General features: G+C 58.3%; 2 protein-coding genes across 2 annotated transcripts; both read left to right on the top strand.

Annotated features, from left to right (window-relative positions):
• Positions 1-23: 23 nt before the first annotated feature.
• POFUT1 (protein O-fucosyltransferase 1) lies at positions 24-6156 on the top strand. The gene is made up of 7 exons (XM_068150203.1): positions 24-181; positions 436-557; positions 721-903; positions 1489-1601; positions 2240-2432; positions 2947-3189; positions 4348-6156. The coding sequence occupies exons 1-7, from the start codon at positions 61-63 to the stop codon at positions 4534-4536; spliced, it is 1164 nt and encodes a 387-aa protein (XP_068006304.1). The 5' UTR covers positions 24-60; the 3' UTR covers positions 4537-6156.
• A 334-nt stretch (positions 6157-6490) lies between these two features.
• Positions 6491-21582, top strand: KIF3B (kinesin family member 3B). Its single transcript, XM_068150202.1, has 9 exons — positions 6491-6543; positions 10700-12138; positions 13325-13426; positions 13977-14099; positions 14210-14328; positions 15322-15435; positions 16365-16470; positions 17431-17609; positions 18031-21582. The coding sequence occupies exons 2-9, from the start codon at positions 10756-10758 to the stop codon at positions 18122-18124; spliced, it is 2220 nt and encodes a 739-aa protein (XP_068006303.1). The 5' UTR covers positions 6491-6543; positions 10700-10755; the 3' UTR covers positions 18125-21582.
• The last annotated feature ends 668 nt before the right edge of the window (positions 21583-22250 follow it).

Here is a 22250-nt window from a genome sequence, read left to right as displayed (position 1 = left end):
GGCCATTTCCGGGCCGCGGGGCAGGCCGGGAGGGGGTCGGCTCCGCTCCGCCGGGCGGCCATGGCGCGCTCCGCGGGCTCCGTTGTTCTCCTCGCCCTGCTCTCCGTCGCGCTGGCGGCGGGAGGCGGCGCTGCGCCGGCCTGGGACGCCGCTGGCTACCTGCTCTACTGCCCCTGCATGGGTGAGGCCCTCCCGCCGCGCCGGCACCGGGGCGAAGCGCTCGGTAGAGCCTCCGGTGGGGGGAGGCCCTGGTGGAGGAGCCCTCCCTGGGAGGATGCTTCGGCCTAGCCCCCGGTAGAGGCTGCCCTGGCAGAGTGCTCCGATGGAGCCCCCAGTGAGGCTCCCCGGAGCAGGTCCCGGTTGAGGTTGTGCTGGAGCCCACAGTCGGTGCCCGGTGGAGCCCCCGGTTCAGCCCTGCTCTCGCCTCTCTTGCAGGCCGGTTCGGGAACCAGGCTGAGCACTTCCTGGGAGCCCTCGCTTTCGCTCGAGCCCTCAACCGGACCTTAGCCGTGCCGCCGTGGATCGAGTACCGCCACCACCGCCCGCCCTACACCAACGTGAGCCCCGGGGCAGGGCGGGGAGGGGAGGGGATAGGAGGGGAGGGCACTGCGCTGGGCCCCGGACTGGCTCCGGGGGGCGAGGCTCGGTCCCGGGCAGGGGAGGCTTGGAACGCTGCCGGTGCTCCGTGAGTGAAGCTGCTCTGGTGGCTCTGGTTCTCAGCTGCACGTTCCCTACACGGAGCACTTCCAGCTGGAGCCACTGCGGCAGTACCACCGAGTTATCCCCTTGGAGGAGTTCATGGAGAAGCTGGCACCCCTGCACTGGCCCCCTGGCAAGAGAGTGGCTTACTGCTTCGAAGCAGCAGCCCAGAGGAGTGCAGACAAGAGCACCTGCCCCATGAAGGTGAGTTCCTTCTGTGTCCCCACAAGCACAGGTTAGTTCTGCTGCTGTTCCAGAAAAGAGTGACTGACCTGCTCAGGTTATAGCACTGATTGGATTTGTCAGGTTGGGAGTTATGCATCCCAAACCAGTCTGGGGGGCATCCCTCTTGCCCCTCACCAGCTGTGAGACCCCTTTTGCCCCTCATCATTGTGGCTTCCTGACCTTTATGCTGTTCCTTGTCAGCAGACCCTTGAGGTTCAGGAGGATTGTCTGTGTAAGGTTTGAACACTGAAGGCTTGGTCATGACTGTGAGGAGAGCAGACCTGTGGCTCCCCTCCTACAGCTCTGTGCTGCTTTCCCATCTGTGGTACAGTTGTCCACTTGCTTTTAAAGGAACCTCTTCTAAATGAGGTTTGTAGAGCTGGGGAGTTCCTGTTCTTTTAGTTCTCAGATAACTTTAACACCCTTCCCTCTCCCCATCCTGTCCAGCCCACATGCTGCTGTGTGCCCTCTGCTCTCCTCCTCAGCTGTGCACCCCAGGATCTTGCTGACTCAACCTTTCAGCTCACTTCATGCAGCAGATGAGCATTTGCCTTTCCTTTGCAGGATGGAAATCCCTTTGGACCCTTCTGGGATCAGTTCCAGGTGGATTTTGACAAGTCTGAGCTCTTCAAGGGAATCTCCTTCAATTCTGCATACAAAGACCACTGGATCCAAAGGTAGGGAGAAGATGGGAGGGTGTCAGCATGCTGCTGCAGAGTAACTCAGGGGTGTGCTGCTGACTGTGTAAAGCCTTTGGGGGCTTTTGGGGGAGTGTCTGAGGTGATTAATGAGCAAGGTCCTCAACACCTTAAAGCTTCTCCCATTCTCTGTTTGCTGGGCATGCCCTTCCTCTGGGCACTTTTGGCTGTGAGCTGTTGTTGGGCTGATTTCTGAGGCAGTGATGCTCAGTTGCAAGGTTTATTGATTGTGATGATTCAGGAGGAGTTTAAGGCCTCAGCTGCATTTTGCTGCTTGCCTTACAGCTTTGGATCCACTTCAGTCACCTGGGTGCCTGAATTGTTCCCAGTCTGGGGCAAAACCTCATCTCTCCTGCCTTGGTAGCTCAACTGCTGTGGGTGGGATTCTCCTCTTTCAGATAATCCCAGTTGATGTCTTGCCAGGTTTGAAGTCAAATGCTGTGCCTGAGTTTGGCTTTGATGTCCTGAGCAGATGGCAGAATGCTTAGGGCTCATCTTGAGCACATTTGGAGCAGCAGCTGCTGCCCAGTTCAGGTTGTTCAGAGTTCCCACTCTGTCCTGCAGGACATTTGTGCACAGGTGAGGTTGTGTCACTGTTTGGGTCTTTTCCTTTCTAGGTTCCCCCCCTCTGAGCACCCTGTGCTTGCCCTCCCTGGAGCTCCAGCCCAGTTTCCAGTCCTAGAGGAGCACCGGCCCCTCCATAAGTACATTGTGTGGTCTGAGGACATGGTGAAGAAAGGAGAAGCCTACATTGAGTCTCTGCTGGTCAGGCCCTATGTGGGAATTCATCTGAGGATTGGCTCAGACTGGGTATGGCTCCTGGGTGTGGCTGGTTGCTGGGGGCTGCTGGGTTAGTCCTTGCACTTGGTGATCTTAAAGGTCACTTCCAACCAAAGTGAGTCTGGAGAGGGACTTTTCCTCAGGGTGTCTGGCAACAGGACAAGAGGGAATGGTTTGAAGCTGAGGGAGAGTAGGTTCAGACTGGATTTTGGGAAGCTCTTCAGCATGAGGGTGGTGAGGCTCTGCAGTAGGCTGCCCAAGGAGGCTGTGGCTGCCTCCTTCCTGGAGGTGTTCAAAGCCAGGCTGGATGAAGCTTCAAGTAGCTGAGTCCAGTTGAGGTTGGTGTAGATGATCTCTGAGGTCCCTTCCAGCCCGAGCCCTTCTGTGCTTGTGACTGTGGATGAGGAGCTCTGCTTTGGAGGTGCCAGCCCAAACCCCGCTGGCATCCTGGGGGTGCCATGGGGATTCCTCAAGGGTGGGGGGCATCGTGGTGTTTTCTCACCCTGTTGGCCCTCAGACTTGGTATTGTCTCTTCTTCTGACAGAAAAATGCCTGCAATATGTTGAAGGATGGGACAGCTGGGCCCCACTTCATGGCATCCCCTCAGTGTGTGGGCTACGAGCGCAGCACCGCGGTGCCGCTCACCATGGACATGTGCCTGCCGGACCTCAGGGAGATCCAGCGTGCCCTCCAGCTCTGGGTGGAGAAGATAGAGGCTAAGTCTGTTTACATAGCTACTGATTCTGAGCCCTACACCAGAGAAATCCAGCAGCTCTTCCAAGGAAAGGTGAGTTTCAGGAAGTGGCTCTGGCAGGAAGGCTTCAATAAAGGCTTTCCTTGGACTGGGGCCCCTGGCTGGCACCGGCAGCAGGCAGCTCAGGGATTCACAGCCAGCCCTTGGCATCTCAGCAGGATTGTTCTTCAGAGCAAGAAGAAAACTGTAGTGTGAGCTTCTTCCTTTCCTAGAGGTTGAAGAGTGTTGTCCTGTGTGGTAGTAGTAAGTTTCTCCTTGAGAAGGGCTTCAATGAGCTAAACCAAAGAGCTCTCCCCAAAGGGTTTGACATTTATTGTCCATGAGTGAGTTACAGTCACCTAAGGCAGAATCCACTCCCTTTTTGTTGTGTACTCTCCCTTCTAATACTATTTGGGTTGTAATACCCATTGCCAGCCTTATGCCAAGGCATTTAAGTTATAATACAGGATTTTAGTGAAGGCTGGGTGAGGAGTGGCTGAGAGCAGCCATGAGGAGAAGGCCTTGGGGGTGTCAGTTGGTGACAAACTCCCCAGGAGCCAGCAATGGTCCCTGGCAGCCCAGCAGGCAGCTGTGTGCTGAGCTGCATCCAGAGCAGGGAGAGCAGCAGCACAGTGAGGGGATTCTGCCCCTCTGCTCTGCTCAGACCCCACCTGCAGCACTGCCTCCAGCTCTGGTGCCCCCAGCACAAGAAGGACCTGGAGCTGCTGGAGAGGCTCCAGAGGAGGCCACAAAGGTGATCAGAGGGCTGGAGAACCTTTCCTGTGGGAACAGGCTGAAAGAGGTGGGGTTGTTCAGCATGAAGAAGATAAAACTCTAAGGAGACCTTAAAGCAACCTTGCAGTACCTGCAGGGGCTCCAGGAGAGCTGGGGAGGGACTTGACATGGGCTGGGAGTGCCAGGACAAGGGACAATGGCTTCGAGCTGGAAGAGGGCAGATTGAGACTGAAGGTGTGGAAGAAATTCTTTCCAGTGAGGGTGGTGAGACACTGGAACAGGTTGCCCAGGGAGGTTGTGGATGCTCCTTCCCTGGAGGTGTTCAAGGCCAGGCTGGATGAGGCCTTGAGCAAGCTGTGCTGGTGGGAGGTGTCCCTGCCCGTGGCCAGCGGGTTTGGAGCTTTAAGGTCCCTTCCAAACCAAACTGTTCTGTCATTCTATGGTAACAGACAAGTGAATGAATTCCTTTCCCTGCAGGTGAAGGTTGTGAGCCTGCAGCCAGAAGTGCCTCAGGTGGATCTGTACATCCTGGGCCAGTCCGACCACTTCATCGGGAACTGCGTCTCCTCCTTCACCGCCTTCGTGAAGCGGGAGCGCGACGTGCGGGGCAAGCCCTCCTCCTTCTTCGGCATGGACCACCCCCCACGGCTGAGGGATGAGTTCTGAGCAGGCCAGGAGCAGGCTCCATGCTTCTCAGGGTGCTGAGCTCAGTCCCCTGCCCAAGGAGTGCTCAGGGTGTTGTGCACGCAGCGCTCGCCGCCGGGCTGCCCTGCGGTGCCCCCCACGGCCGCTTCCAGGCTGTCCTCTCTGACTTCTCCTCTGTTTCCAGGCTGAGGTCAGACAGAAAAGACATTTTAATCCTGTTTATAGGGAACTATAAACTCTGCTTAGTTTTGAAGCTGTAGTTTACACAGCTCTCCATTCTCCCTGGCTGGGCTTCAGCAGTGTGAGGGTGAAGCAGCTGCTCAGATTTCCACCTCTCCGTTACTGTGCTTTTGTTTCCGTTCAGTTTTCCATGGAGGCTCTGTGAAAGGTCCAAAACTTGACCAGGAGCTCTCTGGAAGTGCACAGTCTTGGCAGGAATAATCCCACTGCCTGGAAATGGAGCAGAAGGTGAAGGTCAGGACTTGGAAGGAGCTCTGGGTTCTCTCAATCGCTGCCATTGCCTTACCAGAGCCACCTTGGTGCCTCTGCTTCCATTCCCCTGTCAGAAGAGCCTGGGAAGCTCCTGGATCTCCTCAGCAGTGGTGGAGAGTCACAGCAGGGACATGTTTGAAGGTGGCAGTCTCTTCTTCAGCCCATCTTCCTGTGGAAGTGAGGAGGAGGAGGTGTTTGCAGGGCCACAGGCTCAGGAGCTCTTGTGGAGCCAGCTGTAGGGCTGGGAGCTGTGGATGTTGGGTTGGGGTCCGTGGTAGAAATGAAGCTGCTCTTGAGCTAAGACTTGGGGAAGTAGCTGTAGTGGGGTTGGTGTCATGCCTAGGTCTGTCTTAATGCTTTCTGCTTTTGGTGTGTTTGTACTTTGTAAAGTAACCTCTCTGACCACAGAGCCTTTTGCCTCTGGGGGGTGCTTCCTGCTGGAGGTAACTGTGGGAGGAGTTTGCTGCTGGTTGAAAGAGCAGCCCCCCCAAAAACCCTTTGTTTGGCCCAGTCCAGTTTAGTGTTGGGAGCACCACTGAGCTTGATGTGTTGAGTCTCAGCTTGACCAGTGCCTTTGGTATTCCTGTGACTTACATTTCACAGCTTTTGTCCCAAAACTACCCAGATCTCAACTGTTCCTCTTCTAAAAATGCCATTTAGGCAAGTCCATGGTTCCAGGGCTGGCTGCCTCCAGTGCTCCTCTGGTCTGAGCAAGTCTGGGTCCAAACCATGCTGTTTGTGGGGGTTTAGCTCTCAGTGTCATTTTGGTGCTGGGTTTTTTATTGCTTCTCAGAAATATTCCTCAGCTTTGAAGGAGTTTGGAGGCTCAAGGGAGTGAGGTAAATGTGAAGGTGCCCCAAGGGTCAGAGTGGCAAAGACTTGCTTCTGGTTTCTTTGGTGATGGCTTCCAGGCATTATGAGGTTTGGGGGCTTCTGGCCACCTCCCCATGGGGGCAGCCAGGTGCCTGCATACCTGCACTCCTTGGGCTCTCCCTGGGCTTTGTGATCTTGGGTGGTGCCATCAGGGCTGCCCCAGCCCAGAGCAAGGGCAACCTTTCCCCACAGCGTTGGGAACAGTATTCACAGACACAAAAATGGGGCTTTTGATATTAAAAAAAGAAGGTATTTTTTGTACTAATAAACCCCTGGTTTTTGTATGAGTTCCTGTTGCACCGAGCTTTCCTTCCTCGGCCGCAAGGGGCCCCAGCAGCGAAGCGGGGCCCAGCACCGCGGAGCGCCCCCCCGGCCTGCTCCGAGCTGCGCTTGGGGCAATCCCCGCCGGGGAGTTTGGCCCTTGGGGGGGGGACGAGCTTCGGCCGGGAGGAGGCCGCCGCGGCCCTCAGCTCCCGCGGAACGCGGCCGGGGCGGCGTCCCCTTTGTCCCGGCTCCATCCGGGGCCGGTCGCTAGGCCAATGGCGGCGTGGGGGCGGGCGCGCGCGTTGCCAAGGAAGTGCGTCACGGGCGGGGGCGGGGCCTCGGCGCCGCTTCCGGTGCCGCGGGAGGAGGCGGCCGGACGGCTCCATGGTGACGGCGCAGGTGAGTCCGACCCGGCCCGGCCCGCCTGGCCCGGAGCCCCCTTCGCGGCGTCCCCGCGGCCTCACCCTTCGCCCCGAGGAGCCGCCGCGGCCCGGGCCGCTCACCCCAGGGGCGGCCCAAGGGTGCCCGCCGGGTCCCGCCGCTCCCTCGGTGCCGCGCGGGTGTGACAGCCCGGGGCACCGGCTGCTGGGGCCAGGGGGGGTACCGGCTGCTGGGGGGGCGGGCACCGCCGTTTGGACGCCTGGGCGCGGCTAGGGCAGCGGGCGAGGGAGGCGGCAGGCAGGCGCGGCGGGTGTCCCCGTTTCGCCGAGCGGCCCCGTTCGGGCGAATGTCACCCCCGCTGTCGCCGCTCCCCGCCCGGGGCCGGCCCTCAGTCCCCGTCCCTCGAGCTGGGGCTCCAGGATTGCCCCGGGACCACCTCCCCCCCGCGCCCGGTTTCGGAGCCGCGGGGGCGGCGGGTGGCGCTCGGTGAAGCCGTGGGCAGGAGCGCGCTCGGGGGCCTGCCCGGGGCGGGGGTCCGCACCTGCTGCCTGCGCGGGGCGGGGGTCCGCACCTGCTGCCTGCCCGGGGCGGGGGTCCGCACCTGCTGCCTGCCCGGGGCGGGGGTCCGGCCCCTGCTGCCTGCCCGGGGCGGGGGTCCGCACCTGCTGCCTGCGCGGGGCCGGGGACGCTCGGGGTGCCGAGGGGACGCTGGTGGAGGTGACAGAGGTGACCGGGGGCGATAAGCGAAACGGGGGCAGGCCGGGACGGCGGTGGCAGCCGGGATGTCCTGCTGGGGCCGCGGTGCGTTGGGCGGGGAGGTAAGAGGAGACCGGCAGCCAGCGAGGCCTTGGCTGGTGAGGGATCAAAGGCAGGAGAGAGCGAGGCAGGACACGGCCAGCCCGCAGACACCTGGCGGGCCCAGACTGCAGGAGAGCGATGGAATGTCCTAAGTGGTAGCTGGGGATGTGCAGGGAGACGCAAGGGAAGGGTGAGGCAGCGTCCCAAGGAAAATCATCTTCAGATCTTTAACTCGAAGCAGGAGGTGGAGAGGCCTCAGGACTCAGTGGTGGTGGCTGCTGAGAGCCTGAAGTCCTCTGGGCAGGGCCAGAGCCAGCAGGTCCTGACTAAGGTTTCCACCTAGGCAGGAGGAGAAGCTTCTTTGGTGTGAGGGAGCAGAGCCCTGGGGCAGGCTGCCCAGAGAGGCTGTGGAGTCTCCTGGTGTGCAGAGCTTCCAACCCCCCCTGGGCACTGTGCTGCTGGGCAGGCTGCTGGGGGAGCCCTGCTGGGTGATCCCCAGGGACATTGAGGGTTCTGGACAATTTTAAACACGTTTCATTGTTGCTCTTGTGTGATTCTTTGCCTGGGTTTGGGGCTAGGAATATTCTGCCTCTTTTCTTAGTCCTCTAGCTCTGCTCCTGGAGCTCTGTCATCTTGTCTGAGAAGTTCCCCTCAGCCCTGCAGTGACTGAGTGGCAAAGCCACGGATGGGTTAGAGCAGGTCTTGGTGGGTAGTGGAACACAAAGAAGGTCCTGAAGAGGCCAAGCTGAACACAACCAACACTGCTGGGGGTTTCCAGCATGCATGAGGTTGATGTTTAGTTGCAGCTGGCAGCAGGAGCTTTGAAGCTCTTCCTAAGAGCTCTCTTTGAAAAGCAGCAGCTTGTTAGGAGCCTTCCATGAGCTGCTGCTGGGATCCTCCATGCGTGGCTGTGGCTGGAGCAGGCTCTTTCCATTCTGTGTGGGATGGCAGCTCACTGTGCTGCTGGCTGAGGCATGCAGCAGGAGACTGTCATGAAGGACTCAGGTCTGTGAGCTGGCTTTGAGAGTCCAGCTTGATGTGGATCTTATCAGCCTGCTTCAGCTAGAGACCAGAGCAGGAGCTGGAGTGTGCCACTGGGTTGGTGTGCTTGGGCAGAGCTGGTTCTGGGAAATCCCAGTGAAAGTATAATGCCAGAAGACAAAGTCATGCCTGAGTCTGTGTGGGGCTGCATGGAAGACAGCAAGGTGCTGGAGCTGGTCCAGAGAAGGGCACCCAAGGTGGGGAAGGGTTTAGAGCAGAAGCCTTGTGAGGATCAGCTGAAGGACCTGGGGTTGTTTAGCCTGCAGAAAAGGAGGCTGAGGGAAGACCTTCTGGCTCTCTACAGCTCCCTGGAAGGAGGTTGGAGCTTGGTCTCTTCTCCTAAGGAACAAGGGACAGGACAAGAGGAAATGGCCCCCCCCCAGCAGCCTGCCCAGGGGCACAGTGCCCAGGGGGGGTTGGAAGCTCTGCACACCAGGAGACTCCACAACCTCTCTGGGCAGCCTGCTCCAGGGCTCTGCTCCCTCACACCAAACAACTTTCTCCTCATGGAACCTCCTGGCTGCCACTCTGTGCCCATTGCTCCTTGTGCTGTCCCTGGGCACCACTGAGCAGAGCCTGGCCCCAGCCTCTTGCCCCCCACAGCTCCTTTAGCTCCTGCTGAGCATGGAGCAGATCCCCTCTCAAGCTGCTCAACACCCCCAGGGCTCTCAGCCTCTGCTCCTCCCAGAGCTGCTCCAGGCCCCTCAGCAGCTCTGCAGCCTCCCCTGGACTCTCTCCAGCAGCTCCCTGTCTCTCTTGACCTGGGGAGCCCAGAGCTGGGACACAATCCTCCAAGATGTGGCTTCAGCAGGGCAGAGTGGAGGGGAAGCAGAGCCTGCCTTGCCCTGCTGGGCACACTCTTGTGAATGGCCTCCAGCAGGACTTGGCTGGTGTTCTGGGAGCAGAGCTTGTGGCAGTGACCCACTTTGGTTCCAGGCTTTGGTCCAAGGACGCTGCCTCAGGGCAGGCCTTGTTCAGCTCCTCTGCTAGAGGATTGTTGTTGTTGTTCTTCCCCAGCCCTCCCCTCTCACACAGCTCAGGGAACACAAAACACAGCTCCAGCTGATGGCTCTGTGACAAATGGTCACCTGCAGACTTGTGACACTGGGAGCCATGGTTTGGTTAGCCAGGAGCTGTTGGGTGGCAGCTTGGGCTTGATGATCTCTCAGGTCTTTTCCAAGCTGATTGATGGATTCTGTGCTTCTGTGTGGTGCTGTGGCCTGGCCTCACAGCCTCACAGTCTCACAGTCTCACAGAATCACCAAGGTTGGAAGAGACCTCGAGGATCATCGAGTCCAACCTGTCACCACAGACCCATGACCAGACCATGGCACCAAGTGCCACATCCAGTCCCCTCTTGAACACCTCCAGGGATGGGGACTCCACCACCTCCCTGGGCAGCACATCCCAATGATGAATGACTCTCTCTGGGAAGAACTTTCTCCTCACCTCCAGCCTAAACTTCCCCTGGCACAGCTTGAGACTGTGTCCTCTTGTTCTGGCGCTGCTTGCCTGGGAGAAGAGACCAACCCCCACCTGGCTACAACCTCCCTTCAGGGAGTTGCAGAGAGCAATGAGGTCACCCCTGAGCCTCCTCTTCTCCAGGCTAAGCAACCCCAGCTCCCTCAGCCTCTCCTCACAGGGCTGTGCTCAAAGCCTCTCCCCAGCCTCGTTGCCCTTCTCTGGACACCTTCAAGTCTCTCAATGTCCTTCTTAAACTGAGGAGCCCAGAGCTGGACACAGGACTCAAGGTGTGGCCTAACCAGTGCTGAGCACAGGCCACAATGACCTCCCTGCTCCTGCTGGCCACACTGTTCCTGCTGCAGGCCAGGATGCCATTGGCCCTCTTGGCCCCCTGGGCACACTGCTGGCTCATGTTCAGGCAGCTGTCAATCAGCACCCCCAGGTCCCTCTCTGTTTGGCAGCTCTCAGCCACTCTGCCCCCAGCCTGTAGCTCTGCCTGGGGTTGCTGTGGCCAAAGTGCAGCCCCTGGCACTTGGACTTCATAGTATCAGTCAGGGTTGGAAGGGACCCCAAGGCTCAGCCAGCTCCAGCCCCCTGCCATGGGCAGGGACACCCCACACTAGATCAGGCTGCCCAGAGCCTCAGCCAGCCTGGGCTTAAACACCTCCAGGGCTGGGGCCTCAACCACCTCCCTGCACAACCCATCCCAGGGCTTCCCCACTCCCATGGGGAAGAGCTTCCTCCTCACTTGTTGAGTGCCATCCCGTTGGCCTCTGCCCATCTGTGCAGGCGGTGGAGGTCCCTCTGCAGAGCCCCTCTGCCCTCTCCCTGGCTAACATCTGCCCTCTCCCCCCTCTGCCTTGTGCCGCAGGCCGCGGGCCGGGGATCGTCCAGCAGCCAGGCCGCGGCCGCCCCAGCCCCGCCGCCATGTCCAAGGCCAAGAGCTCCGAGTCGGTGCGGGTGGTGGTGCGGTGCCGGCCCATGAACGGCAAGGAGAAGACGGCCTCCTACGAGCGGGTGGTCAACGTGGACGTCAAGCTGGGGCAGGTCTCGGTGAAGAACCCCCGGGGCACCCCCCACGAGCTGCCCAAGACCTTCACCTTCGACGCCGTGTACGACTGGAACTCCAAGCAGGTGGAGCTCTACGATGAGACCTTCCGGCCCCTGGTGGACTCGGTGCTGCAGGGCTTCAACGGCACCATCTTCGCCTACGGGCAGACCGGCACGGGCAAGACCTACACCATGGAGGGGGTGCGCGGGGACCCCGAGAAGCGGGGCGTCATCCCCAACTCCTTCGACCACATCTTCACCCACATCTCCCGCTCCCAGAACCAGCAGTACCTGGTCAGGGCCTCGTACCTGGAGATCTACCAAGAGGAGATCAGGGACTTGCTGGCCAAGGACCAGTCCAAGAGGCTGGAGCTGAAGGAGCGGCCGGACACGGGGGTCTACGTGAAGGACCTCTCCTCCTTCGTCACCAAGAGCGTCAAGGAGATCGAGCACGTGATGAACGTGGGCAACCAGAACCGCTCGGTGGGGGCCACCAACATGAACGAGCACAGCTCCCGCTCCCACGCCATCTTCGTCATCACCATCGAGTGCAGCGAGCTGGGGCTGGACGGGGAGAACCACATCCGCGTGGGCAAGCTCAACCTGGTCGACCTGGCGGGCAGCGAGCGGCAGGCCAAGACCGGGGCCCAGGGCGAGCGGCTGAAGGAGGCCACCAAGATCAACCTCTCCCTCTCGGCGCTGGGCAACGTCATCTCGGCCCTGGTGGACGGCAAGAGCACTCACATCCCCTACAGGGACTCCAAGCTCACCAGGCTGCTGCAGGACTCCCTGGGGGGCAACGCCAAGACGGTGATGGTGGCCAACATAGGCCCCGCCTCCTACAACGTGGAGGAGACCCTGACCACCCTGCGCTACGCCAACCGCGCCAAGAACATCAAGAACAAGCCCAGGGTCAACGAGGACCCCAAGGACGCCCTGCTGCGAGAGTTCCAGGAGGAGATCGCGCGGCTCAAGGCCCAGCTGGAGAAACGCTCCGTGGGGAAGAGGAAGAGGAGGGAGAGGAGGAGGGACGGTGGGGAGGAGGAGGAGGACACCGAAGAGGGGGAGGAGGAGGGAGATGACAAAGATGACTACTGGAGGGAGCAGCAGGAGAAGCTGGAGATCGAGAAGAGAGCCATAGTGGAGGATCACAGCCTGGTGGCGGAGGAGAAGATGCGGCTGCTGAAGGAGAAGGAGAAGAAAATGGAGGACCTGAGGAGGGAGAAGGAAGCCACAGAAACCCTGAGTGCTAAAATCAAGGTAGAGTTCCTCCTTCTCCTGCTGCCTGAAAGCAGCTTGCCTGGGCTGAAGGGGGATGGGAGAGGTTCACAGAATGGGTTGGGTTGGAAGGGACCTCAAAGCTCAGCCAGCTCCAGCCCCCTGCCATGGGCAGGGACACCTCCCACCGGCCCAGCCTCCTCAGGGCCTCATCCAGCCTGGCCTTGAGCACCTCCAGGGAGGAGGCAGCCACAGCCTCCCTGGGCAACCTGTGCCAGGCTCTCCCCAGCCTCACTGTGGAGATATTTCAGAGGACTTTCCAGGATAGTGATTGATGTTGAGCCTGGAAGCTTTCTAGACAGCAGGTGACATTCCCACCATTGAATGACAGAGTTTGATGTTGAGGAGTTCTGAGGTGCTGGGCTTGCAGAGGATCTTGAGCAATCAGCACAGCAAAATGTGGGTGATGCATCTCTGCCCAAGCTGTAGCACCGGAAATGCTTCACCCTCTGACAGATCACTGACAAGTGCTGCTCAGGAGAGCACAGCCTGGTTCTCCAGCTTTGCCACATGCTGCAGCAATCACAGGATGGGAGGGGTGGGAAGGGACCTCTGGAGCTCACCCAGCCCAAGCCCCCCTGCTAGAGCAGGGTCACCCAGGGCAGGGCACACACAACACACCCAGTGGGGGTTGGAAGCTCTCCAGAGCAGGAGACTCCACAGCCTCTCTGGACAGCCTGCTCCAGGGCTCTGCTCCCTCACAGGGACAAAGTTTTCCCTCCTGTTCCCCTGGCAGCTCCTCTGCTCCAGCTTGCCCCCAGTGCCCCTTGTGCTGTGCTTGGCCAGCCCTGAGCAGAGCCTGGCTCCAGCCCTGCACATCTTGATCCCCAGCACTGAGGGGAGCCCTCAGGCTCCTCTGCTCCAAGCCCCAGCTCCCTCAGCCTGTGCTCACAGGGAGATGTTCCACTGCCCTCAGCAGCTTTGTGGCTCTGCACTGGACTCTTCCAAGCAGCCCAATGCCTGATTCTAGGCAAGTTCCCATCCCTTGAATCCTACAGATTTGGAGGCACTTGAAGAAATGATCATCCCTGTAAGCAGCTGACTTGAAAGGCAACATGAGATAAGGGAGCAGCCAGGAGGCAATTGTGTGAACAGGAGGAAAAGTTACATTGTGAAGTCACTGAGAGAATCTTCTGACCTTGTTGGGGTTTGTTTTTCCACCTTCCAGGCCATGGAAAGCAAGCTGCTGGTGGGGGGCAAAAATATTGTGGACCACACAAATGAGCAGCAGAAAATCCTGGAGCAGAAACGGCAGGAAATTGCAGAGCAGGTACAGGGGGGGAGCAGTCCTTGTTCTGCACAACCAGCCATGGTGCAGAACCTTGGGAAGGTCTCCTTTACCATCCTAGAATGGGTTGGGTTGGAAGGGGCCTCCAAAGCTCATCCTCTCCAGCCCCCCTGCCCTCAGCAGGGACATCCTCCCCTGCAGCAGCTTGCTCACAGCCTTCTCCAGCCTCACCTTGCACAGCTCCAGCCATGGGGCCTCAGCTCCCTCCCTGGGCAACCTGCTGCAGGGTTCCAGCAGCCTTCTGGGGCACAACTTGTTCCTCACCTCCAATCTCAATCTGCTCTGCTCTCATTTCAAACCACTGCCCCTGGGGCTGTCCCTGCAGGCCTTTGGGAGCAGTCCCTCTGCAGCCTTCCTGCAGCCCCCTGCAGGTGCTGGGAGACTGCTCTGAGCTCTGTCTGGAGCCTTCTCTCCTCCAGGCTGAATAACCCCAGCTCCCTCAGCCTGGCCTTGCAGCAGAGGGGCTCTGGCCTCCTCTGGCCCCAGCCCCAGAGGTTCACTGTGGCCATGGGCACTGTGTCACCCTCTGCAGAAACGCCGTGAGCGAGAGATCCAGCAGCAGATGGAGAGCCGGGACGAGGAGACGCTGGAGCTGAAGGAGACCTACAGCTCTCTGCAGCAAGAGGTGGACATCAAGACCAAAAAACTCAAAAAGGTGAGATGACTCCAGGATGCCTGGTGGCTCAGGAATGCAATCAGCTTGTGCTGGGGGAGTGGAAGGAGCCTTGGCACGTTGTGACTTTGGCTCTTGTCTGCCTGCCACAGTTGTTTTCCAAGCTGCAAGCTGTGAAGGCAGAGATCCATGACCTCCAGGAGGAGCACATCAAGGAGCGCCAGGAGCTGGAGCAGACCCAGAATGAACTTACCAGGGAATTAAAGCTGAAGTAGGTCCCAGTGTTTCATCACCTGCCATTAGGAGAACTCATGGATGGCTCAGGTTGGAAGGGACCTCAGAGCTCATCTGCTCCAACCTCCCCACCACGGCCAGTGACACCTCTCACCTAGACTCAGCTGCCCAAGGCCTAACTGTGACCTAATTGTGGCCTTCCAGTGTCTAAAGGGGGCTACAAGAAGGCTGGGGAGGGACTCAGCTGCCCAAGGCCTAATTGTGACCTAATTGTGGCCTTCCAGTGTCTAAAGGGGGCTACAAGAAGGCTGGGGAGGGACTCAGCTGCCCAAGGCCTAATTGTGACCTAATTGTGGCCTTCCAGTGTCTAAAGGGGGCTACAAGAAGGCTGGGGAGGGACTCAGCTGCCCAAGGCCTAATTGTGACCTAATTGTGGCCTTCCAGTATCTGAAGGGGGTCTACAAGAAGGCTGGGGAGGGACCTCTTAGGGTCTCAGGGAGTGATAGGACCAGGGGGAATGGAATGAAGCTGGAGGTGGGGAGATTCAGGCTGGAGGTGAGGAGGAAGTTCTTCCCCCATGAGAGTGGTGAAGCCCTGGAATGGGTTGTCCAGGGAGGTGGTTGAGGCCTCAGCCCTGGAGGTGTTTAAGCCCAGGCTGGATGAGGCTCTGGGCAGCCTGCTCTGGTGTGGGGTGTCCCTGCCCATGGCAGGGGGGCTGGAACTAGATGGTCCTTGTGGTTCCTTCCAACCCTGACTGATACTATGAAGGCCTCATCCAACCTGGCCTTGAACAACCCCAGGGAGCCACAGCCTGCCTGAGCAGCCCATTCCAGAGTCCCAGAGTCCCTCTGGATAGGCACTGGAGGGGCTGCTTTGCATGTGCTTGGGGAACAAGATTGAAAGAGGAGAAAAGTGAAACCTTCCTCCTTTCCCAGAGCTGTTTGAGGTCAGAGGGAGAGGAGCTGGGGGGAAAAGTCATCTGCTCATTGTGTGTCTGATGTCTTGCTCATTTTTCTGTGGCTGCACCTAGGCACCTGATCATTGAGAATTTCATTCCCTTGGAAGAAAAGAATAAGATAATGAACAGATCATTCTTTGATGAAGAGGAAGATCAGTGGAAGCTGCACCCCATAAGCCGTCTGGAGTAAGCCTGCCCCTGAGATGTCCTTGGGGTGGGATTACAGAGGCAGGGAAAACCCTCTCCTAGGGACAAGAATCCCTCACAGAAGAGGGGACTGAAGGGGGCATTTAGAGCAGCCCTCCAGAGGTGGTGGCTCCTTGCTGCCCAAGAAATTAAAGCAAGCTCTTAGTGGGTTTGAGTGAAGCAGGGATGCACAGCCAGGGGGAGGCTGGGGGAGAGGAGGCTTGGCTTGTAGGGGAGCCAAATAATGAGGTGTAAAATGCACCTGATAGCATGGATTCCCCATGAAAATGGCAGCAAATCCCTGCCATGCTTCCCTCCTGTGAGGGGGCACAAACTGCAGCCCAGGAGGTTCCACCTGAACAGGAGGAGAAACTTCTTTGGTGTGAAGGTGCTGGAACCCTGCAGCAGGCTGCCCAGAGAGGTTGTGGAGTCTCCTTCTCAGGAGACACTCCAGCCCCAGCTGGCCATTGTGCTCCTGGGCAAGCTGCTGTGGGTGCCCTGCTGGAGCAGGGGGGTTGGATTGGGTGATGTCCAGAGGTCCCTCCTGGCCCAAAGCACGCTGGGATTCTGGGATCTTTCCTGCTCTGGGTCAGAAAGCTCTTGAAAATAATTATGGTGAGAGCTGTGGCTAGAGCCTGCCTCTCTACACAGAAAGGTCTCTGCAGCAGGTTTAGAAGGGTGGCTGCAGCTGTGGTCTGTAGAGTGAAAAGGTGCAGAAGTCCTTCCCTGTGTGCAGGGAAGAGGTGACACAGGGCCACTGCCTTCTCTGCTTGCCTCTGCCTGCAGAGAGCTCTTCCTGCCCGTGCAGCCGAGGTCCTTTCTGCTCCCTTGCAGCAGCTTTTCTCTGTGGAGTTTGCAGATAGTTTTAGCTCATAAATTCCAGGAGGAGTCTGCTTTTGGTGTGTAGTACCCCAAATAATTTTCTCTAGGAACCAGCAGATGATGAAGAGACCAGTATCTGCTGTGGGCTACAAGAGGCCCCTGAGCCAGCACGCCAGGACCTCCATGATGATCCGGCCAGAGACTCGGTACAGGGTAAGCCTGGATGGGGTTGCTCCCTTCATGTCCTCACCCTCACAACCTGGGCAGTGGAGTTCTGCAGGATTCTTTGTTCTCTGGCATGGGAATTGCTGGAAAGGCCCCAGAGGAGGCCACAAAGATGATCAGAGGGCTGGAGAACCTCCCCTGTAAGCACAGGCCTGGGAGAGTCGGGGCTGTGCGGCCCAGAGAAGAGAAAGTTTCAGGGAAACCTTACAGCAGCCTTCCAGGGCCTGAAGTGGGCTAAAAGAAAGCTGGGGAAGGACTCTTGACAAGGGCTTGGAGTGACAGGATGAGAGGGGATGGACTGAAGTTTGTGGAGAGGAGATTGAGACTGGAGGTGAGGAAGAAATTCTTTCCAGTGGGGCTGGGGAGACTCTGGCACAGGCTGTGCCCAGGGAGGCTGTGGATATCCCCTCAGTGAAGGGGTTCAGTGCCAGTTTGGATGGGGCCTTGAGCAGCCTGGGCTAGTGGAAGGGTTGAAACTAGATGATCTTCAAGGTCTTCCAACTAGATGATCTTTAGGGTCCCTTCCAACCCAACCCATCCTATGAGCCTATGAATCTGTGCTTTTTTGACAGGGCCCTGCATGCATTTGTGAGCTCTAGGAAGAGTGGAAATGGGACTCAAGTTGCCCCAGGAGAGGTTTAGGTTGGATATTAGGAACAATTTCTTCACTGCAAGTGTCATCAGGCTCTGGCCCAGGCTGTGCAGGGCAGTGGTGGAGTTCTCCATCCCTGGAGGTGTTTTAGAGCCCTGTGGATGAAGGGCTCAGGGACGTGGTCTAAGAGTGGGGTACAGGGAGGTGCCAGGTTATGGTTGGACTCTATGACCTTAAGGTCTTTTCCAACCAGGCCATTCTATGAGTCCATGATCACTTCAGACAGAGCTTCTGGAGGGAAAAGAAACAATTGTTCTGTAAATGAGCAGCCTTGGATCCTGCTTTTGCTGTCTCAGGCAGAGAACATTGTGCTGCTGGAGCTTGACATGCCCAGCCGAACGACGAGGGACTACGAGGGGCCAGCCATTGCTCCCAAAGTCCAGGCAGCTCTGGAGGCAGCTCTGCAGGATGAAGATGAGATCCAGGTGGATGCTTCAACCTTTGAGAGCACTTCCAATAAAAAATCCAAGCCCAGGTGAGTTGGACTTGGAGGGTAAACAGTCGAGGTGAGAGTAGAGCTGCTGCGTGGCAGCGCTGCTCACCGGCGACGTTAAGGGGAGCTGGGCTGTGAAGCAGAGACGTGAGGGAGAGAAGAGAAAGCTGAGAGTGGGCAGAGAATAAAGCCAGGCAAACCAGCTCAGCTCTTGGAAGGTGATTTTTGATGAGCCTCAGGTGACTTCAGACTGGGGATTAGGAAGAAATTCTTTCCAGTGAGGGTGGGGAGACACTGGAGCAGGTTGCCCAGGGAGGTTGTAGGTGCCCCTTGCCCAGAGGTGTTCAAGGTTGGATGAGGCCTTGAGCAAGAGCAGTCTTCAAGGTCCCTCCCAACCCCAACTATTCTGTGACTTTGTGAGGGGGGGTTGTTTAATTTTGTTTTCCCATTTCTACTTCTTCAGGCCTAAAACTGGAAGGAAATCAGGGGCTTCCTCTTCAGCAGGCACCCACAGTTCCCAGCTCTACCCACAGTCCCGAGGGCTGGTTCCAAAGTAAAGCCAGCAAGGTCCTCTCCGGGGCACGGACAACCTTTGCCTTCAGAGACAAGAACCAACCTGCAGAGCCAGCTCCCAGCCCCTTCCCTGGAGATGGCCCCTGCTCTTTGACTGCCCTGTGCTGGCCAGGCTGCAGCAGGCTCCTGCTCTGCCACTCAGCCTCTGTGGGAAACAGATTTTAGTTAGGAAATGAGAAATGCATGAGGTACGTTCAAGTGTGTTAGAAGCAACGGGAAGCATGGGGATCACCTCACACCATCACCACCCTCCTCCTGCACTGGCCCTCTTGCTGCACTGGGCTCTCCTTGCTGGTGGGCAATAAGAAGAGCTGGAAGTCATCTCAGCTGAGCTCCATGGTGAGAAGCCAGTGAGGCTAAAGCAAGCAGAGGACCTGCTCAAACTCGCCTGGGTGCTTAGCTTTGCCTCTTTCCCGCTCCAAAGCCTGGCGTCATCGCGTGGGGTGAAGAGGTGGACCTGACAGGCAGGCTCAGCAGTCAGTGTGCACTCCCAGCAGACAGCTGTGCCTCCCTCCAGAGCTGTGGGACACACAAAGGGTCTGGAAAGCAACTTTGTGCTCTCTAGAAAGGCAGCAGCAGAAGCTGAAGGCCTTTCTTTGTTTACAAGCATAAGGAAGAGCTTCTCTAAAGCGACCTCCTACAGACCTCATCTGCACCAACAGGTAGCACCTTGTCAAAGAACAGACCTGCACACCAGTGCCAGCTCCACCATTTCTTCTCCTCTCTTGCCTCCATCTTTACCCCTGGCATCTGAAACCAGTGGCCATGTGCAGCCTTTCAGCCATGGGCTGCTGCGTGGCTGTCTTCTCACCCCTCCCACTGCTCAAATGTAGCACTGGCTCAGAGCCTTCACCCTGGCAGGCTCCTGGGGCTGGCTCTGCTCCCCCCTGTGTGCTGGGCAGAGGGTAGAGCAGTGCCAGGGGGAGCTGCCTCTGAGTGCACTTGGCTGGTTCCTTCCCTTGCCTTCGAGGGAGGTTCAGCATTTGGTACCTTTTGTGCCTCACCCCTTCCACTTTGGGAGCTCTCCCTCAGCACCTCCCAGCCCGTGCAGAGCCTGCTGGGAGGGAAAGCTCAGGGGGCTGAGTCTGGGTGGTGGAATCTGGTATACATTCCAGGGGTTTCACTTGGAAAAACAAGGGAGGAGGAACTCCTGCTTTTGCCAGTCTCACTGCCAGGCTGCCCTAAGGCTCCAGCAGGCTCCTGGAAGGCTGGAGGCTCGTGGGGCAGGGTGGGGGGAGGTGGAACTGCCACACTGAGGTGTCCCTGTCTGGTGTCTCACAGCTCATTCCTTAAGTTTTAGTTCACTGTACATTGAGACCTGGGGTTTTACTTTTCCTGGTTGCTGTTGGCTGTCCCCCATGGAATTTTTTTTACCCATTTCCCTCCCTGCTGACTCCCTCCAGGCTGCCCTGGGCGAGTGAGCAAGGGCTTGGCCTGCTGTTAGAAATGCTCTCATGTGTGGACTCTGCCTTGTGAGCTCCCTGAAGTGAAGTCACCCAGGCTGGAGGATCCTGTCCTGGGTGAGCCCCACGAGCAGAAGGCACAGAACAGAAGGCTGGGCACAGCACAGCTCACCCCTGCACCCTGTGGGCACTGTGCCTTGGTGAGCTGGCTGGGCCTGCTGAAACCCTAAGCCAGCTGCTCAGCTGCTTCTCTGGACCACAAGATTAATATATATATATGTGTGTATTTTTACACACACACCTCTCCCTCTGTGTGTGTGTGTATATATATATTAGTTTTGGTGGAGGAAAGAGGAGTTTGCTTCTAATTGCAAGAGCAGGCAGCTGCCAACCTTCTTCCCCCCCCAAAGAAGGGACCCTGGCATCCCCTTCCTTTTTATAAAGCCCTCTTGGTGCACCAAGAGCCTTTTAACTGCTTCATGTTGCATAACCTAACGTCACCTTCTCTTCCCTTGCCTCCCTCCTCTCCCTAGCACATCACCTCCTGTCCTTGGCCATGTTTTAAATGATGATTGTATGGGGCTGAGTGCTCCAAGAATTGAAATGAAACAAGGGGGAGGGGTGGAGAAAGAGAGGGGCTGTGTCTAAAACCTGCAACAGCAACAATTTCCCCCACATCCACACCCAGGCAGCTGTGGTGTGGGTGAAGAATGCACAGGCAGAGAGCTCTGTGCCTGCACAGGCACACACTTCTCCTTCAGGCACTCCCAATTCATTCCCTAGGGAATTCTGGGTTGAAGTGACATGCTGGAAACTCCCTCCTCCAGGGCAGGGTTGGTGCAGTGGAAGTGGCTGTCCAAACCCACACTCCTCTCAGTTTAGTGCTGGGGAGCTAGGTGGTGACTGCCTGGGAGAGGAGCTGCTTCTAGTGCTGTTAGAAACTCCTTAGCAAGGTGAAAGAGATGTCCAGAGGAGTGGGGGTGTGGGGTGGGGGGTGGTGGAACGATTAAAGCTGCATCTTTAGTCGTTGTCTGTAAGGTGGAGATTGGGGTGGTGTGTCCTGGGCAGTCAGAGAAGCTTTGAGAGGTTCCTTCTGCTGGACTTGCACTGAGCCCCAAGGGGGGAAGATGTCTTAAGCTGCACAAAACGTGCTGAGCTCTGGGCTGAAGTTCTTTCGAGACAGCCCTGCCGCGTTTGCCACTCTCTGGGCTGTTATCTGACCCTGCAGCTTCCTGGCCGAAGGCAGGAAACCCAACTGCCTCCTGGAAGAGGCCCTGGGACACTCTGCGCCCTCACAGCCTCCTCCCGGGAATGCTTCGCGTCCTCCTCCTCTCTGCTCTGCTCCGTAGCACAGAGCTGCGTTTAGAGAGTGGCCTGGGGCAGGTGCTGGCCCTCGGCACCACGCTGAAGCAGAGAAATGAAAGCACTTTGTGAGCTCTGCCCGCGGATCCGGCGCCGCCTCCAAACGCATCTGCATGCTGCTTGAACCTCCTCAAAGCCAATACCTCTGCCACAGCACCTTGGGCTGCGCCGGCGCCTCACACGGAGCACGCCAGCCCCCTCTCCAGCAGGGTGCTGGTGCAGCAGAGCCTGCCCTCACTGCACACGCAGCGCTGCCCGAGCCTGGCTGTAAAGCTGGATCTGTCCTCTCCTCTCTGTGCCATCCGCACGCCCCACGCTGGGAGCAGATCAGCGCAACCCCTGCAGGGCTGGGAAAGGACAGCCCGCAAAAGCCATAGGGATGGAAGCGAGGGGAGGAGACAGCTCCAGGCACTTCCCACCCTCCTCAGGCCCCTCTCTGCCTGCCCAGGGCTCTCTCCCTCGGGCACAACCCGTCCAGATGAGACCCTGCAGCTCCTCCCAGCTACACCCCTCTCCACCTCCTCCCAGGTGATCTAGAGACAAAGGAACCTGTTGATAGTTCTGTCCATAGTTTTACAGCTTGTATTTATTTGTATCATCTCTTTTGTCTAGGAATGTAAAGTGAGCCTCAAATACAACGTGTTAATAAAGTCAATTAAGATTTATTGCATCTATCAAAAGTGGGCCTGGCCTTCGTTGTGGCTTTGTAAGCATGGGAGGGTTCAGCGACCTCAAGCTTTACAGAGCCCTACGAGCATTGTTCTTCCCAAAAAATGAATCTCTGGGCAAAGTGAATTATTATTAAGCAGTAAGAGGTAAGTAAGAGTTAAAAGTGCCGAACGTCGTGCAGCCAGGCGCCGGGCACATGGCACCTCGGAAGCTACAAGCGCCCTGCCCGGGCCCTGCAGGCCCTGGTGCTCCTCACTAGAGGGAGGCAGCGAGGGCAGCGGCGATAACGGAGCTCTGAGCTTAAGTCCAACAGCGGCGGCCTCGGCTCCGTGGGGGGAAGCACCTCCAGGGACATCACCCGGCTCTTGAGACGCCCAGAGCCGCAGCCCTCAGCCAGAGAGCGGCGAGAGAGCAGGGCCGACGCCTTCGCTTCCCGCAGCACCTGCCGGCACCGCGGGACCTCCCCGCAGGCTCTCCCGCTCGGCCAGAGCCGCGGACACCGGTCCCATAGCCACCTCCGGCCCGGCCGCAGCCACCTCTCCCGCCGCCGCCATGACGCGCAGCCCGCTCCCGGCATGCGCCGCGCCGCGCGCAATGCCCGCCGGGAGCTGCAGTGCGCCGGCCGCAGGGGGCCCCGCGCCGGGCCCGCCCGCCGGCACTACAACTCCCGGCAGCC

Source organism: Melanerpes formicivorus, unplaced genomic scaffold (assembly GCF_026170545.1).
Source record: "Melanerpes formicivorus ecotype bairdi unplaced genomic scaffold, bMelFor1.0.p_v2 SCAF_19, whole genome shotgun sequence".
In the NCBI taxonomy this organism is placed as follows: Eukaryota; Metazoa; Chordata; class Aves; order Piciformes; family Picidae; genus Melanerpes; species Melanerpes formicivorus.
The sequence above is the reverse complement of the archived record's forward strand: the minus strand, read 5'-3'. Positions and strand labels throughout refer to the sequence as shown.

Coding starts and splice junctions, on each gene's coding strand:
- POFUT1 (XM_068150203.1), top strand. CDS start 61: ATGGCGCGCTCCGCGGGCTCCGTTGTTCTCCTCGCCCTGCTCTCCGTC. Junction 1,602..2,239: donor AAAGACCACTGGATCCAAAG/GTAGGGAGAAGA, acceptor TTTCCTTTCTAG/GTTCCCCCCCTCTGAGCACC. Junction 3,190..4,347: donor AGCAGCTCTTCCAAGGAAAG/GTGAGTTTCAGG, acceptor CTTTCCCTGCAG/GTGAAGGTTGTGAGCCTGCA.
- KIF3B (XM_068150202.1), top strand. CDS start 10,756: ATGTCCAAGGCCAAGAGCTCCGAGTCGGTGCGGGTGGTGGTGCGGTGC. Junction 14,329..15,321: donor ACCAGGGAATTAAAGCTGAA/GTAGGTCCCAGT, acceptor GGCTGCACCTAG/GCACCTGATCATTGAGAATT. Junction 16,471..17,430: donor GGCCAGAGACTCGGTACAGG/GTAAGCCTGGAT, acceptor TTGCTGTCTCAG/GCAGAGAACATTGTGCTGCT.